This window comes from Dipteris shenzhenensis, chromosome 29 (genome assembly GCF_047967505.1).
Source record: "Dipteris shenzhenensis isolate YYH24624 ecotype China chromosome 29, Dip_SZ_1.0, whole genome shotgun sequence".
Taxonomy (NCBI): domain Eukaryota; kingdom Viridiplantae; phylum Streptophyta; class Polypodiopsida; order Gleicheniales; family Dipteridaceae; genus Dipteris; species Dipteris shenzhenensis.
The window spans coordinates 26,742,752-26,755,442 of record NC_141624.1 but is presented as its reverse complement, the minus strand read 5'-3'; the positions used below and the strand labels follow the sequence as shown (position 1 = coordinate 26,755,442).

The window sequence follows — 12,691 nt, the reverse complement described above, 5'->3', positions numbered from 1 at the left end:
TTGGGTTTGAAACCCATAAGATCTTCAAACAGGGAGTAGTGTTGGACACTAGTATTAGCCTTGTGCGACCTCATCCTCCTAGCCTCCTGTGAGCTTCCGCATCCTCATGTTGAACTTCTAAGTCTTCACATGGACTTTGTTGAGTAACTCAAGAAGTCTTGCTTTTTCTCCAAGACTGAGAACCAACACACTCACCCTAGAAGCTAGGGCGGAAGGAAGAGCAGAAGGACCTCCCGATGGAGCAGTACTCAATGTGGGTACTAAGGAGACATATGGTGGAGTGGATGATGAGACAACACCCCGTGCAGGAGACCACAGTGGTGCAGTTACTACACTATGTAGCCATAGTGGAGATAGATGGTACTGCATATGCTGCAGGCACTACTCTTGCGAAAGTAGATGGTGAAGACATGGGGAACGTGGAGGTCAATAGGGATGCGGAGGCAGTTGAGAAGGAGAAGGAAGGGGTCGAAGCCATGTAGGATGGATAAGAAGAAGGGAAGGGTAGAGCTTGGCTTTCCCTTTCAAGGCCTTAGGTCTTCTTTGAAAGGCATGAATCATTATGGGGGGCTTTAGTTGTCAGATGACACTTGATTGAGCCATGTTCTCTGGACGATGTTCCTACCTCGCCCTCAAGGGCTGTGCATACCTCAGTAGACTCTTCTAGGGAGATACTAGCGAGTATATCAGCTTGGCATGTATGGAGAGCTAGGTGCACAGAGGCATTGGATGGATCCCAGGTTCACCCCTCTCCTGCATTACCTCATTGACCTTGCTATGGTGGGTTTTATTTATACTTAATGGAAGTCTTATTTTGCAAAAAAAAAAAAAAACACTAGGTACTCCTGAGACATTTCCATGGGTACTTCAGCAATACCATTGAGGGGGAATTGTATGGACATTTACAATGGTATGCTAATGTAGTTGATTAACCTATAGGTTTGAGTTTTTTATGAGTTTCCTATATAACCCAACTCTCTTTTTGTTTTTAGTTGATGGTGGTGATTCATTGTGGAATATACATCTTTGTATGTTGCTTCCCCACTCGTACACACTTTCAGGGTGTACTTTGTATTGGTGTTTGTTACGCTCTAGCCGAGGTAGCATGACCTCGGAAGAATCAGTCGACATTTCCCTTAAAGGATCTATATTTGTAATATATTTGTTTGCGCTTCATGTAAATGATCGGGAGGGAATTAATGTCAAGGTCCTAGGTGAGGGTTGATAGCACCAGACTAGGTGGATCTAAGGCTAAGGGTCTAATGCAATAAATGTGCCTAGGGGCAAAGGAAACTAAAGCATCCCAAGAGAGGGGTGAAATGTTGCATTAGTAAGGCCCTGTAATGATGACATGTGGCATCTAGATCCATCTAGGGAGATGGGGCTTGTTGAAGCTAGAGAGAGATGAGAATGAGCTCTCACGTATATTTTGAATTAGAATGCTCAGCTAGCTCTCATGTTTCAGCAAGTAAGGCTGGGTGGAAAAAAATTCGGTGTTTCTCCCGTGATCTGCCTGTAGTTAGTAGTTAGTGTGTTACAAATTGGTATCAGAGCGCAGGATCAGGCTCTTTCTTAAGAGGCTGACGATTCAAGACGAGACTTGCATTGATGTTCAAATGTCTGTGAAGCGCTATGTGTGAGAATCACTGGGCTAATGGGCAAGACGGAGGTTCCCACGACCAACGAGAGATTTTGATCCATTCCAGTTCTTCTCAGACGGGCTGACTCGACGAATTGATATTGGTGGCCCTCCTGCATTGGCTATCGGGACTATTGTGCATCCTTGGCGAAGGAATTATGTAAGGCAGGTTGGACGAGTGAGCGCAGAATAGCGTGGTGGCTGGACGGTCGACGGAAAAAAAGATCGTTAGCGTTACGTAATTAGCCCATAGGTTGGGAGAAATTGATTGACGAGGAACGGAGAGCAGGGTTCCCGTAAGTCAGATGGAAGAAGGGCCTTTGGAAGGCGCGGCGCCAACCAGCCAACCAAGGGGCTCGTGCAACGGACTCACAGTCGCAGCCCTCCAAGGTCACGTAAGCAGTTCGTAGGCAGAGACGTATTATTTGCGATCAGGAAGTTACGTGGAGGCTGCAGGCTTCGGGATATCTGCATACGTGAAGACTCTCCAAGCCCTTCAACGCCACGCAGACAGCACGTAACTAGATATTGGATCGACGCTCAAGTAAAGCTCTAGGCTGAAGACTTGTCGCAGGAGCGTAGGGGCTTGAACGATATGGAGCTGAGACAGATTTAGACCAGGGAGCACTTTACTAATTTTCCCTTTGTTCTGTCATTCCTGTTTTGTCAGAAGCAGATTAGGCTTTTGTGGTTGTAGCAGTGTTTGCAGTTTACGATGCTATAGCAGGGACAGATTATGCTTGAGGCTATGCTTGTGTGTTTCAATCTGAGCTAGTTTGCAGGAGCTTCCCTGGTATAGGGAAAAGTGCTATTTGGGTTATGCATGTGTCAAATGCCTAGTCAGTGTGCATATGGGATTGCAGGTATTCCCTAGCATAGGGAATTGTGTCAGAGTGTCAGTACACTGAATTGTGTCAGTTTGTAAATACAATGTTCTAGCGGTGTTATTAAAAAAAAAAAAAGAAAACAAAACACCCATTGAACTAAATGGAAGCAGAAGAAGGGGCTTCCAGAAGGGACCCTGGTGAGTCAGGAGTCCGGCCAACCCAGCAGGTGTCGCGCCCAGGAGCTCACACCTTATCTGGCAGGATTGCATTACTTGAGGATGCCTTGCAGCAGTTATTAGCGCAACAGTTACAGACAAATGCAGGGCAGTCTGAACTTAGAAGAGCAATACATAGTATGTCTGCCAGACCTTCTCGAGAGGAGAAAGGAAAGGCTCCAATGGAACCGGAGTCTAGTGTCCATATGGTCGAGCCTAGGAAGGCTAAAGTATCAAATATTGCCAATTACAGGCCGGAAAAGTATTCTGGTCGGATGAACTACCGTAGTTCTGATGTCATTGAGACCTAGTTACACAAATGGAACGAGGCGTTCGCCATTTGTGAAATCAAGAATGATATCAAGAAGATCTGCGAGGCCACCCACATGTTTAGTGAGGCAGCGGATCGGTGGTGGATTAAGCAACAAAAAGATGGTATAGCATCCACTACCTGGGAGGGGTTTAAAAGAGAATTCAGGAAATACTTCTTAACTCCTGATGAAGCATCCCGAGCTTGGAATCAATATAGGAACCTTCGTCAGAGAAAATTTTCAGTGGCAGAATACACTGATAAGTTTCGAGAGAGCGTAATGAAGGTTGATGAACCCCTGCCTCAATCAATCCAAGTGAAAGATTTCATATTTGGATTGAATGATCGGATAAAAATGGAAGTTCGGGCTAAGTATGCGAACACGTTGGATGATGCAATAGCCATAGCCCTGAACTATGAAGATGCCAAGGGCAGTAGACCAAGTGGGTTTGCACAGGTCGGAACCCAGTATGGGTATCCGAAGAAATCTGGGTTTAAGAAGAAATGGATTAGTAAAGGGAGTGGTTCTCAGCCGAGTGGTCAAGCCAAGCAGGCCAAACCAGCTGAAACTCCTAAACCAAGTACCACCATTGGAGTGAAGAGGAAAGTAACCCCAATGGCAGCCCGGGCTTGGTCTAAGTCTCCCTTAAACCCAGAACAAAGAGAAAAGGCGAGGAGAGAAGGCTTGTGTTTTGGATGCCTTCAGCCTCATCAGTGGAAGGATTGTCCACGTAATAAGGATCATCGGATGGCTGAGATGGTAGTCTTAGAATGCGACGTGGAAATGGAGGGAAGTCCTAGAGCGGAAGAGATGCAGATTCAGCTAGCGGGATCTTCTCAGAGGTCAGTACCTTGTTTGTTATGTGTGTCTGTTGCTAAGCTAGTAACGAGTGCACCTGATAACATCCTATCTAAGCCCGCAGCAACGGGGTATACAGCCTTTAATGATACGGAGTTAATAAAAATGAAAGGGCAAGTGGCCAATCATGATGTCATTGTGTTGTTTGACTCAGCATCAACTCACTATGTGATTAACTCCAAGCTCGTGAAGAGGCTGAAGTTAAAGACAAGCCCATCTGACTATGCGTATACAGTCAGGATGGCAGATGGAAGTTCAACTGAAGTATGGGACCAAAGGGTTACCCAGTTGGAACTTCGTATTCAGGTCTATGTTGAGAAGCTTGATTTTGAAATGACCAAGCTTGCTCATGCAGATATAGCCCTGGGTATGGCGTGGCATTCTAGGAAGAATCCAGCCATTGATTGGAAAAAGCACGTGTATCAATTCAAGATGAATGATGTGCTTTATTTCTTGTGAGGTGAAAAAGATATACCTCAGGGACCATTGGTTTCCGTGATGGAAATCCGAAAAGCTCAAGAAGAGTTTTTATTCCTTTCCACAGCATCGGTAGAGCCGGTTGATGATTCTTCGGCTAGCACTGATGTTACGCAAAATGGTGAGATGGCCAAGCTGGCTAATCTTATAACAGAGGAGTTCTCTGAATGTTTTAGGGATGAACTACCTTATGGGTTACCTCCAGAGCGGACTGTTCAGCATAAGATTGAGCTGATCCCAGGGGCAGAATGTGTAAATAGACCTCCCTATAGAATGAGTTTTACCGAAGAGACGGAGGTGCGTAGACAACTGGAAGAATACCTCAAGTTGGGGCAGATTCAACCAAGTTTCTCACCTTTTGCTTCGCCAGTGATATTAAAGAAGAAAAAGGATGATACGTTTCGCCTCTGTATAGATTACAGAGCATTGAATAATATCACTGCTAAGCACAGGTATCCGATGGCTCGGATTGATGATTTGCTAGATGCATTACATGGAGCCGTGATTTTCAGCAAGATAGATCTTAAGTGTGGCTACCATCAGATCCGGATTAGAGCCGAGGATGTGCATAAAACCGCTTTCAGAAGCAGGTTTGGTCATTATGAGTTTTTGGTAATGCCCTTCGGACTTACCAATGCTCCAGCGACATTCGTCATGCTTATGAACGATTTACTACGTCCGTATATCGGAAAGTTTGTAGTACATTTTATTGACGATATTCTAGTGTTCAGTAAAAGTATTACTGAGCATCGTGAACACCTGAGAATAGTGTTCAGTATTTTAAGGAAAGCCAGTCTTTATGTAAATAAAAAGAAAACTATACTGTGTATGGTTAGGCTTGAATATTTAGGATTCATAATTACTCCAGAGGGGGTAGAAATGGATCCGAAGAAAGTGACTACGATACTAACTTGGCCAATCCCTCAGAGTCTGACCGCGTTGCGATCATTCTTGGGATTTGTCCAATTTTATAGAAGGCATATCAAAGGATATTCCGAAATAGTATCACCATTGACTGATCTGACCTCAAATAAAGTACCTTTTATATGGGGACAGAATCAACAAGAAAGTTTTAACACCATAAAACAAGCTGTGGTCACAGGACCGGTGTTAAAAATAGTTTATCTCCAGAAACCGTTGTTCCTGGAAACCGATGCAAGTGGCATTGCAGTAGGAGCAGTTCTCCTTCAAGAGGGAAGGCCAGTAGCCTTTGAAAGCAAGAAGCTTTCTCCCTCTCGAAGGAATTGGCCAACTCATGAATTAGAGTTGTATGCGGTTATCCATGCTTTGAAAACATGGAGGCATTATTTGTATGGTTCAGAGTTTTATGTGGATGTGGATCATGATACTCTAAAACATTTTTGTAAATAGCCTAACTTGAGGGTCCGCCAAGCTAGGTGGGCAGAGCTCATGCAGGAGTTTAATTTAACGATTCGGTACCGAAGAGGGAAGGATAATAAGATTGTTGATGCGTTGTCTCGCATTATGCACAATATGAATTTCACGGTATTAGAGAGTGCTCTAATGACCGAGATCAGAGAAACTCAAAAAGTGGACGAGTTTGTCCAGAGCTTATGGCCTAAGGCTCATATGTTAAAACCCGGGGAAAAAGAAAAGGATGACCTGACATCCAGAAAAGGCCAAATCTTTCTTGCTTTCTTGCTCTTCCTTCCTTGCTCTCTTGATCGTCCTTGCTTTCTTGCTTCAATGAATGAAATGAGGGGAGAATGAATGAAGAAGGAAGACTATATATAAGAAAAATTATGTTTTCCTCCTCCTCTCCTATTGGCTTTCCATTCCTCCCCTCTCTCCTATTGGCTTTTCATTTATCCCCTCTCCCATTGGCTCCCATTACTCCCCCTCTCCCATTGGATCCCCATCCCTCATCCCAATCTTCCATTAGCCCTCCCCCCATCCATCCATTTCTTCTTCCTCCCCATTCCCACCACTCCCATCCCACATTTCCACCACGTCCCATACTCCTCCCATTTCCCAAAATCCCATATTTCCCCAGAGAGTCATTCGACAGTGCCATGATAGCTCGTGTGCGGGACACCCAGGGGTCGAGAAGACATATGATCTCGTGAGATTTCTTTTGGCCAAAGATGAAAAAGCATATTCATGAATATGTGACACGGTGTTTCTCGTGTCAGGTAAGCAAGGCCGAGTGGGTGAAGCCACCCGGACTTTTACAGCCCTTGGAAGTACCACTAAGTAAGTGGGAGAGCATTTCCATGGACTTTATTGTAGGGCTGCCTACAACACAAGGAGGGTATGATTCTATCCTTGTGGTGGTTGATCGTCTAACCAAGATGGCTCACTTCATTCCGACTAGAGAGTCTGTTAGTGCCCCGCAAGTGGCGGATTTGTTTATTAGACATATATTTCGTCTTCATGGATTGCCTAGATCCATAGTGTCTGACAGAGATGTCAGATTTACCGGTCATTTTTGGACAGCGGTATTTGAGACACTAAGGACTGAGTTGGGAATGAGTAGTGGGGATCATCCTGAGACGGATGGTAGAGAGTTAACCAGACTTTAGAGGATATGCTAAGGGCATATGTGTCATTGAGGCAACATACGTGGGACAAGTGGTTGCCATTGTTAGAGTTTGCCTACAATGATAGAAAACATTTCTCTACCGGGTTCAGTTTGTTTGAGCTGAACTATGGTTATAGACCAGCAAATCCACTATAAGCAAATCCAACTATAGTTGGAGTACCTCAGAAAGTGCCTAGTGCCGCGAACTTTGTGGTTCAGATGCGGGAGATGCTAGCACTTGCGAGAGCTAATATCCGCCAGGCTATGGATAGAGCCAAGGTGTATGCGGATGAAAACCAGTCTATAAAAGTATTTAAGGAAGGAGAAAAAGTTTTTCTTAGAGTTCCTTAGCACTCGAAGTGGTTAACTTCAGGAGAGTGTGCTAAGTTATCACCTCGATACTGTGGGCCGTGGTTAATTCTAAAGAGAATAGGTAAGGTAGCCTATAAATTAGAATTGCCACAGGGGTGTAAGGTGCACCCGGTTTTTCATGTTTCGCGCTTAAAGAAATTTTTACATACAGGTGACTCACTAATCGAAGGTGTGGTTTTGTTTCAGGAGATAGAGGATAATGCGAGGCGCAAACCAACAAGAATCCTGGACCGAGGAACAATGCAAATACGAAATCGGAAGATACCCACGGTGTTGGTTGCATGGCATGGTCAGCCTCTATCCGAAGCTACCTGCGAATCCGTATACCAGTTGCGGAGAGTGTTCCCAGACTTTATCATCGAGGACGCTGATGTCTGAAGAGGGAAGGAATGTTACGCTCTAGCCGAGGTAGCATGACCTCGGAAGAATCAGTCGACATTTCCCTTAATATTTGTAATATATTTGTTTGCGCTTCATGTAAATGATCGGGAGGGAATTAATGTCAAGGTCCTAGGTGAGGGTTGATAGCACCAGACTAGGCGGATCTAAGGCTAAGGGTCTAATGCAATAAATGTGCCTAGGGGCAAAGGAAACTAAAGCATCCCAAGAGAGGGGTGAAATGTTGCATTAGTAAGGCCCTATAATGATGACATGTGGCATCGAGATCCATCTAGGGAGATGGGGCTTGTTGAAGCTAGAGAGAGATGAGAATGAGCTCTCACATATGTTTTGAATTAGAATGCTCAGCTAGCTCTCATGTTTCAGCAAGTAAGGCTGGGTGGAAAAAAATTTGGTGCTTCTCCCGTGATCTGCCTGTAGTTAGTAGTTAGTGTGTTACAGTGTTTCTTATAGTGATTCTTGAGGCTCTATGGAGGCGACCTCCCTTATTGTTTTGGGCTAGCATGCATGTGGAAAGACCAATCATTGCACAGGTGGCCTTTGGTCACTGAGAATACTTTTGGAGAGCACAAACCCCCACCTAGCTTAAATTAAAGTTTCTTCTTGGTGCAGAACATTGCTATCGAAGTTTGTTACTCAAGTCTAACAGTTGAAGGCTCTATCAGAGAAGACCTATTTCTTTTCAGTGAAGGTCTTTCACTACCACGAGAATTTTCAAACTTGGAAAGACTCAGTGTGGGCTTCACCAATTATATATGCAATGGGCTGGAACAAGGAAAAGATTTGCAAAATTCTAAAAGGTCAGTCACCATCCTGTGATTTTTCATGTTTGTGTTGAATCAATCATTGGAATCTTCAATTGGCAGTAAGAAGTAACATCTCCTGGTTATTTTTTCATATACTTTGGTTTATCCTTGGATGGATGATCAAAATTAATATTTGGGAGCGGACAGAACGTTTCCTAGAAGGCCTTTTGTAAACTTCTGGCTACTTTCTGACACATTGTTCTAAGTCCTTTAAATTTCAAGCTCTTTTTATCATGGCCCATGCATTAGTTATGCTTTCTAATTTTCACCCTTTACCATGCAAAAGGAACCCAATCCTTCTTTAATATTATATCATTTACAATCTGAACGTCCCCCAAATAGAAAAGACTTGTTCTAACTACCTCGTGCAGATTTTATAGATTCTTATGGTCTGACATTGTTATAACAAGGTCTTGGCTTTTTGGAATGATGCATGGATTTGTGGAGGATCGTATTTGATACGATTTGAATGTGACAGTCTTCATGACATGCATTTAGGCGGTGTACAAAAGGCAAGGTGGTAATTAATGACTAGAAGTTTTCTTAAGGTCAAGAAAAGGTGCATGATAAAGTGAGAAAAGGCATTGTTTTGAAACTTTTATGATGATGTAGAGATAAGTTGAGTGTCAGTGTTTTACAGCAACTCCAAAAAAAACGATTCATGCTGCAGTTTCTATGCCATGCATGAGATGTTCTATATACAAACATCAAGAAATGTAACATGATAAAAATCGATTTCAAAAGAGGTGCATGTTAGAGAGCAATGTAACTTCATCATCAATCAGACTATTGATCTAGAAAAGCAACCTTTTTTCCCTAAACCACACTTTCTGTGCTTCTGAATAAATTCTCATATAAGAAAATATTGCACAATTTGACCTCAGAGTATGTAGATTTTTTTTTGATTTCCATATGGGAGATATGATTCCACTGAAAAGTTTTGCAAGTATTACTATTCCAGGAATCCCTTGAAAATTGGGAAGGCACTGGCACGATCATCAGAAATAGCAAGCGAGGCACTCTGGTCCCTTGAAGTCTGTTTTGGCATTATGGAAGGTTCAGATGACGTTGTATCATCCTTCCAAAGAGTAGATTGTACAAAGGTGGTTGATATGTTTGACATACTATTTTTGTGCTATGATATTTAACATTCATAACAAGCCTTACGGGTGAAAGAAATGTAAATTGTCTATATATAGAGGACATAAATTTTATGAAAAGCCGAATTTTGAAATATACAGGTTCTATATTTCCAAGATTTGATGTACACCAGTATAAGTGCAAGCATTGTTCAATTTCTGAAAAACAAGGTGAACTGGGAAAAGTTTGGTTTGATTATCAAAGATATTCTAGTTGATGAGTTTGGGACTGCCATCATCCAATGGGAGAGCTCAGCAAGAGTTGACAGGATTGAACTGCTTTTACACAGATACAGGAACAATATCTTTCATCTTACATGTTTTGGCATATATATTCTATAAATGTTCTTTATGTTTCAATGAGTTATGACATTTCTTTTCCTTATTTCCTTAGTTAAGATATATCTTCTCGTTATGTTTTCAATAGCGTATGATGTTGCTTGTCCTTAATTAAGATAATGTCAGACAAGGACAATCACATGGTCAAGGGAGGCCAATGTTTTGAAGCGGGCTGTGGAGGAATCTCTACATGGACTGAAACATAGTTCTCCGCATCTTTTCCTAAGCCACCATGCTTTGGAGGTATACTTACACTTTCCCGAGGCTACAGTTTAACAGCTCAAAGCTTTCCATAACTATTGAATTCTCTGTTCTTACATCTTCTCAGATTTGTGCCATGAAAAATGATTATAGCTAGGCTGATTGTATGCATCCAATTAGTTATTTCCAATTTGGACTTCTCTGGATTCTGCTTGTAATGCAACTTTTGATTTGTGATATGTGACAAAAGAAAAGTACCTCTTTTTGAGGAGTTTTTTTGGCCATCTTGAGGCCTTATTTCATGCACTGCATGTTGTATTTCCACTTTGAGTTAGCTCTCGCGGGTTTTGTTCATACATAATAGAAGTATTTTTTTTTTGGGGGAAAAAAAGCTGATTTGTAGAGATAACTGGAATACGAACTAGACTCAGGGCTTGTATAAGCCGTTTACAATAGTTCAAAGCAAAGGTTACAGACTATCGTATGCACTATGACTTATGTCTCATCAAACACAAAGTCCCTTTTGTGTCATAACTTGGTGCCCTGAATTGTTCGCTACAAATGATTTACTCGATGCATGTCGTGAACTGGATAAGTTGAGAAGTTCTGCGGGCATGGGTCAATTTGAGAAAAATGCTGTAAAAAAATGTCGGTGGATATATAAATTTGAAATAGTGTAGAAAGTAAGATGCTTCAAGGATTCTGCGATGGCTCATGGTGGATAGATCCTTTTCCTTAGCTTGTCATGGGTTATCCTTGGTGTCCTTGGCTTTATGGTGGTTGTCCACTTTAGCACCTACCATGGGACCATTGGACTCCTCCAGCAGCTCCTTACAGGACACTATCCTCTTTATCTACACAGCCTGAAATTCCAAACATGGCCACTTTAGAGCCTATGGTGGAAACCCACAAGGAGAGCACATTGGGAGGCCTATGGCATCAATACGACCATGCAGACACATTTCTAGAGACAAACTTTGGAGATCATACCGGAAGAGACAGATCTCCATTTGTTTGGACTCTTCTGTTAAGGATGGTGTAAATTTCCCATACCATAAGGGCATGTCAACGACTCTATCTCTTGTCCTGAATCTCTATTTCTACATTGACTCAGCTCACGGGCGATGGCATTCAGTTGTTCCACCCAGCCTAACTCTCGTGGATCACAGATCTTCAGATTCATACGTTCCTTTGTTTTTTTTCATGCTTATCCACGAGACCCTCAATTCCCTAGATAGTTCTCCTTGCCAAATGTCATCATTTTAGCCTCTCCACTTGGTGCACCTTTTTACCCCTCTCTTGGGGCACATTTAAAACCACTTGCCCCTTGGCATTATTGCACATTTAGGTGCACCTAGGCCTTAGCACTCAGAACTACCTAGTCAATGCCATTTCACCCTCACCTAGGACCTTGGCAGTTACTTCTCTTGACCATTTCAATTACGCACATTAACTATTACAAAAGCTGGTCATCTAAGAGAAAATGCCCACCGATCTTTCCGAGGTCATGCTATCTCAGCTAGAGCATAACATTCCTTCCCTCTTCAAGCATCAGCGTCCTCGATGATGAAATCTGGGAACACTCTCCGTAACTGGTATACGGATTCCCAGGTAACTTCCGATAGAGGCTGACCATGCCATGCAACCAACACCGTGGGTATCTTCTGATTTCGTATTTGCATTGTTCCTCGGTCCAGGATTCTTGTTGGCCTGCGTCTTGCAATATCCTCTATCTCCTGAAACAAAACCACACCTTCGATTAGTGAGTCACCTGTATGCAAAAATTTCTTTAAGCGCGAAACATGAAAAACCGGGTGCACCTTACACCCCTGTGGCAATTCTAATTTATAGGCTACACTGCCTATTCTCTTTAGAATTAACCACGGCCCACAGTATCGAGGTGATAACTTAGCACACTCCCTGAAGTCAACAACTTCGAGTGCGAAGGAACTCTGAGAAAAACTTTTTCTCCTTCCTTAAATACTCTTATAGACCGATTTTCATCCCCATACACCTTGGCTCTATCCATAGCCTGGCGGATATTAGCTCTCGCAAGTGCTAGCATCTCCCGCATCTGAACTACAAAGTTCGCGGCACTAGGCACTTTCTGAGGTACTCCAACTATAGTTGGATTGGCTGGTCTATAACCATAGTTCAGTTCAAACGGACTGAACCCGGTAGATGAATGTTTCCTATCATTGTAGGCAAACTCCAACAATGGTAACCACTTGTCCCACGTATGTTGCCTCAATGACACATATGCCCTCAGCATATCCTCTAAAGTCTGGTTGACTCTCTCCGTCTGACCATCCGTCTCAGGATGATCCCCACTACTCATTCCCAACTCAGTCCTTAGTGTCTCAAATACCGCTGTCCAAAAATGACCGGTAAATCTGACATCTCTGTCTGACACTATGGATCTAGGCAATCCATGCAGACGAAATATATGTCTAATAAACAAATCCGCCACTTGCGGGGCACTAACAGACTCTCTAGTCGGAATGAAGTGAGCCATCTTGGTTAGACGATCAACCACCACAAGGATAGAATCATACCCTCCTTGTGT

At 43.0% G+C, this 12,691-nt stretch overlaps 1 protein-coding gene across 1 annotated transcript in view; it reads left to right on the top strand.

Annotated features, from left to right (window-relative positions):
- Nucleotides 1–12,691, top strand: part of LOC147882646 (type 2 DNA topoisomerase 6 subunit B-like) — a 132,414-nt gene that overhangs the window by 107,845 nt on the left and 11,878 nt on the right. Inside the window, exons 10-13 of the mRNA XM_087400977.1 lie at nt 8,253–8,440; nt 9,408–9,549; nt 9,688–9,887; nt 10,047–10,167. Of these exons, the coding sequence (XP_087257103.1) occupies nt 8,253–8,440; nt 9,408–9,549; nt 9,688–9,887; nt 10,047–10,167 (651 nt within the window). The remainder of the gene's footprint in view (nt 1–8,252; nt 8,441–9,407; nt 9,550–9,687; nt 9,888–10,046; nt 10,168–12,691) is intronic.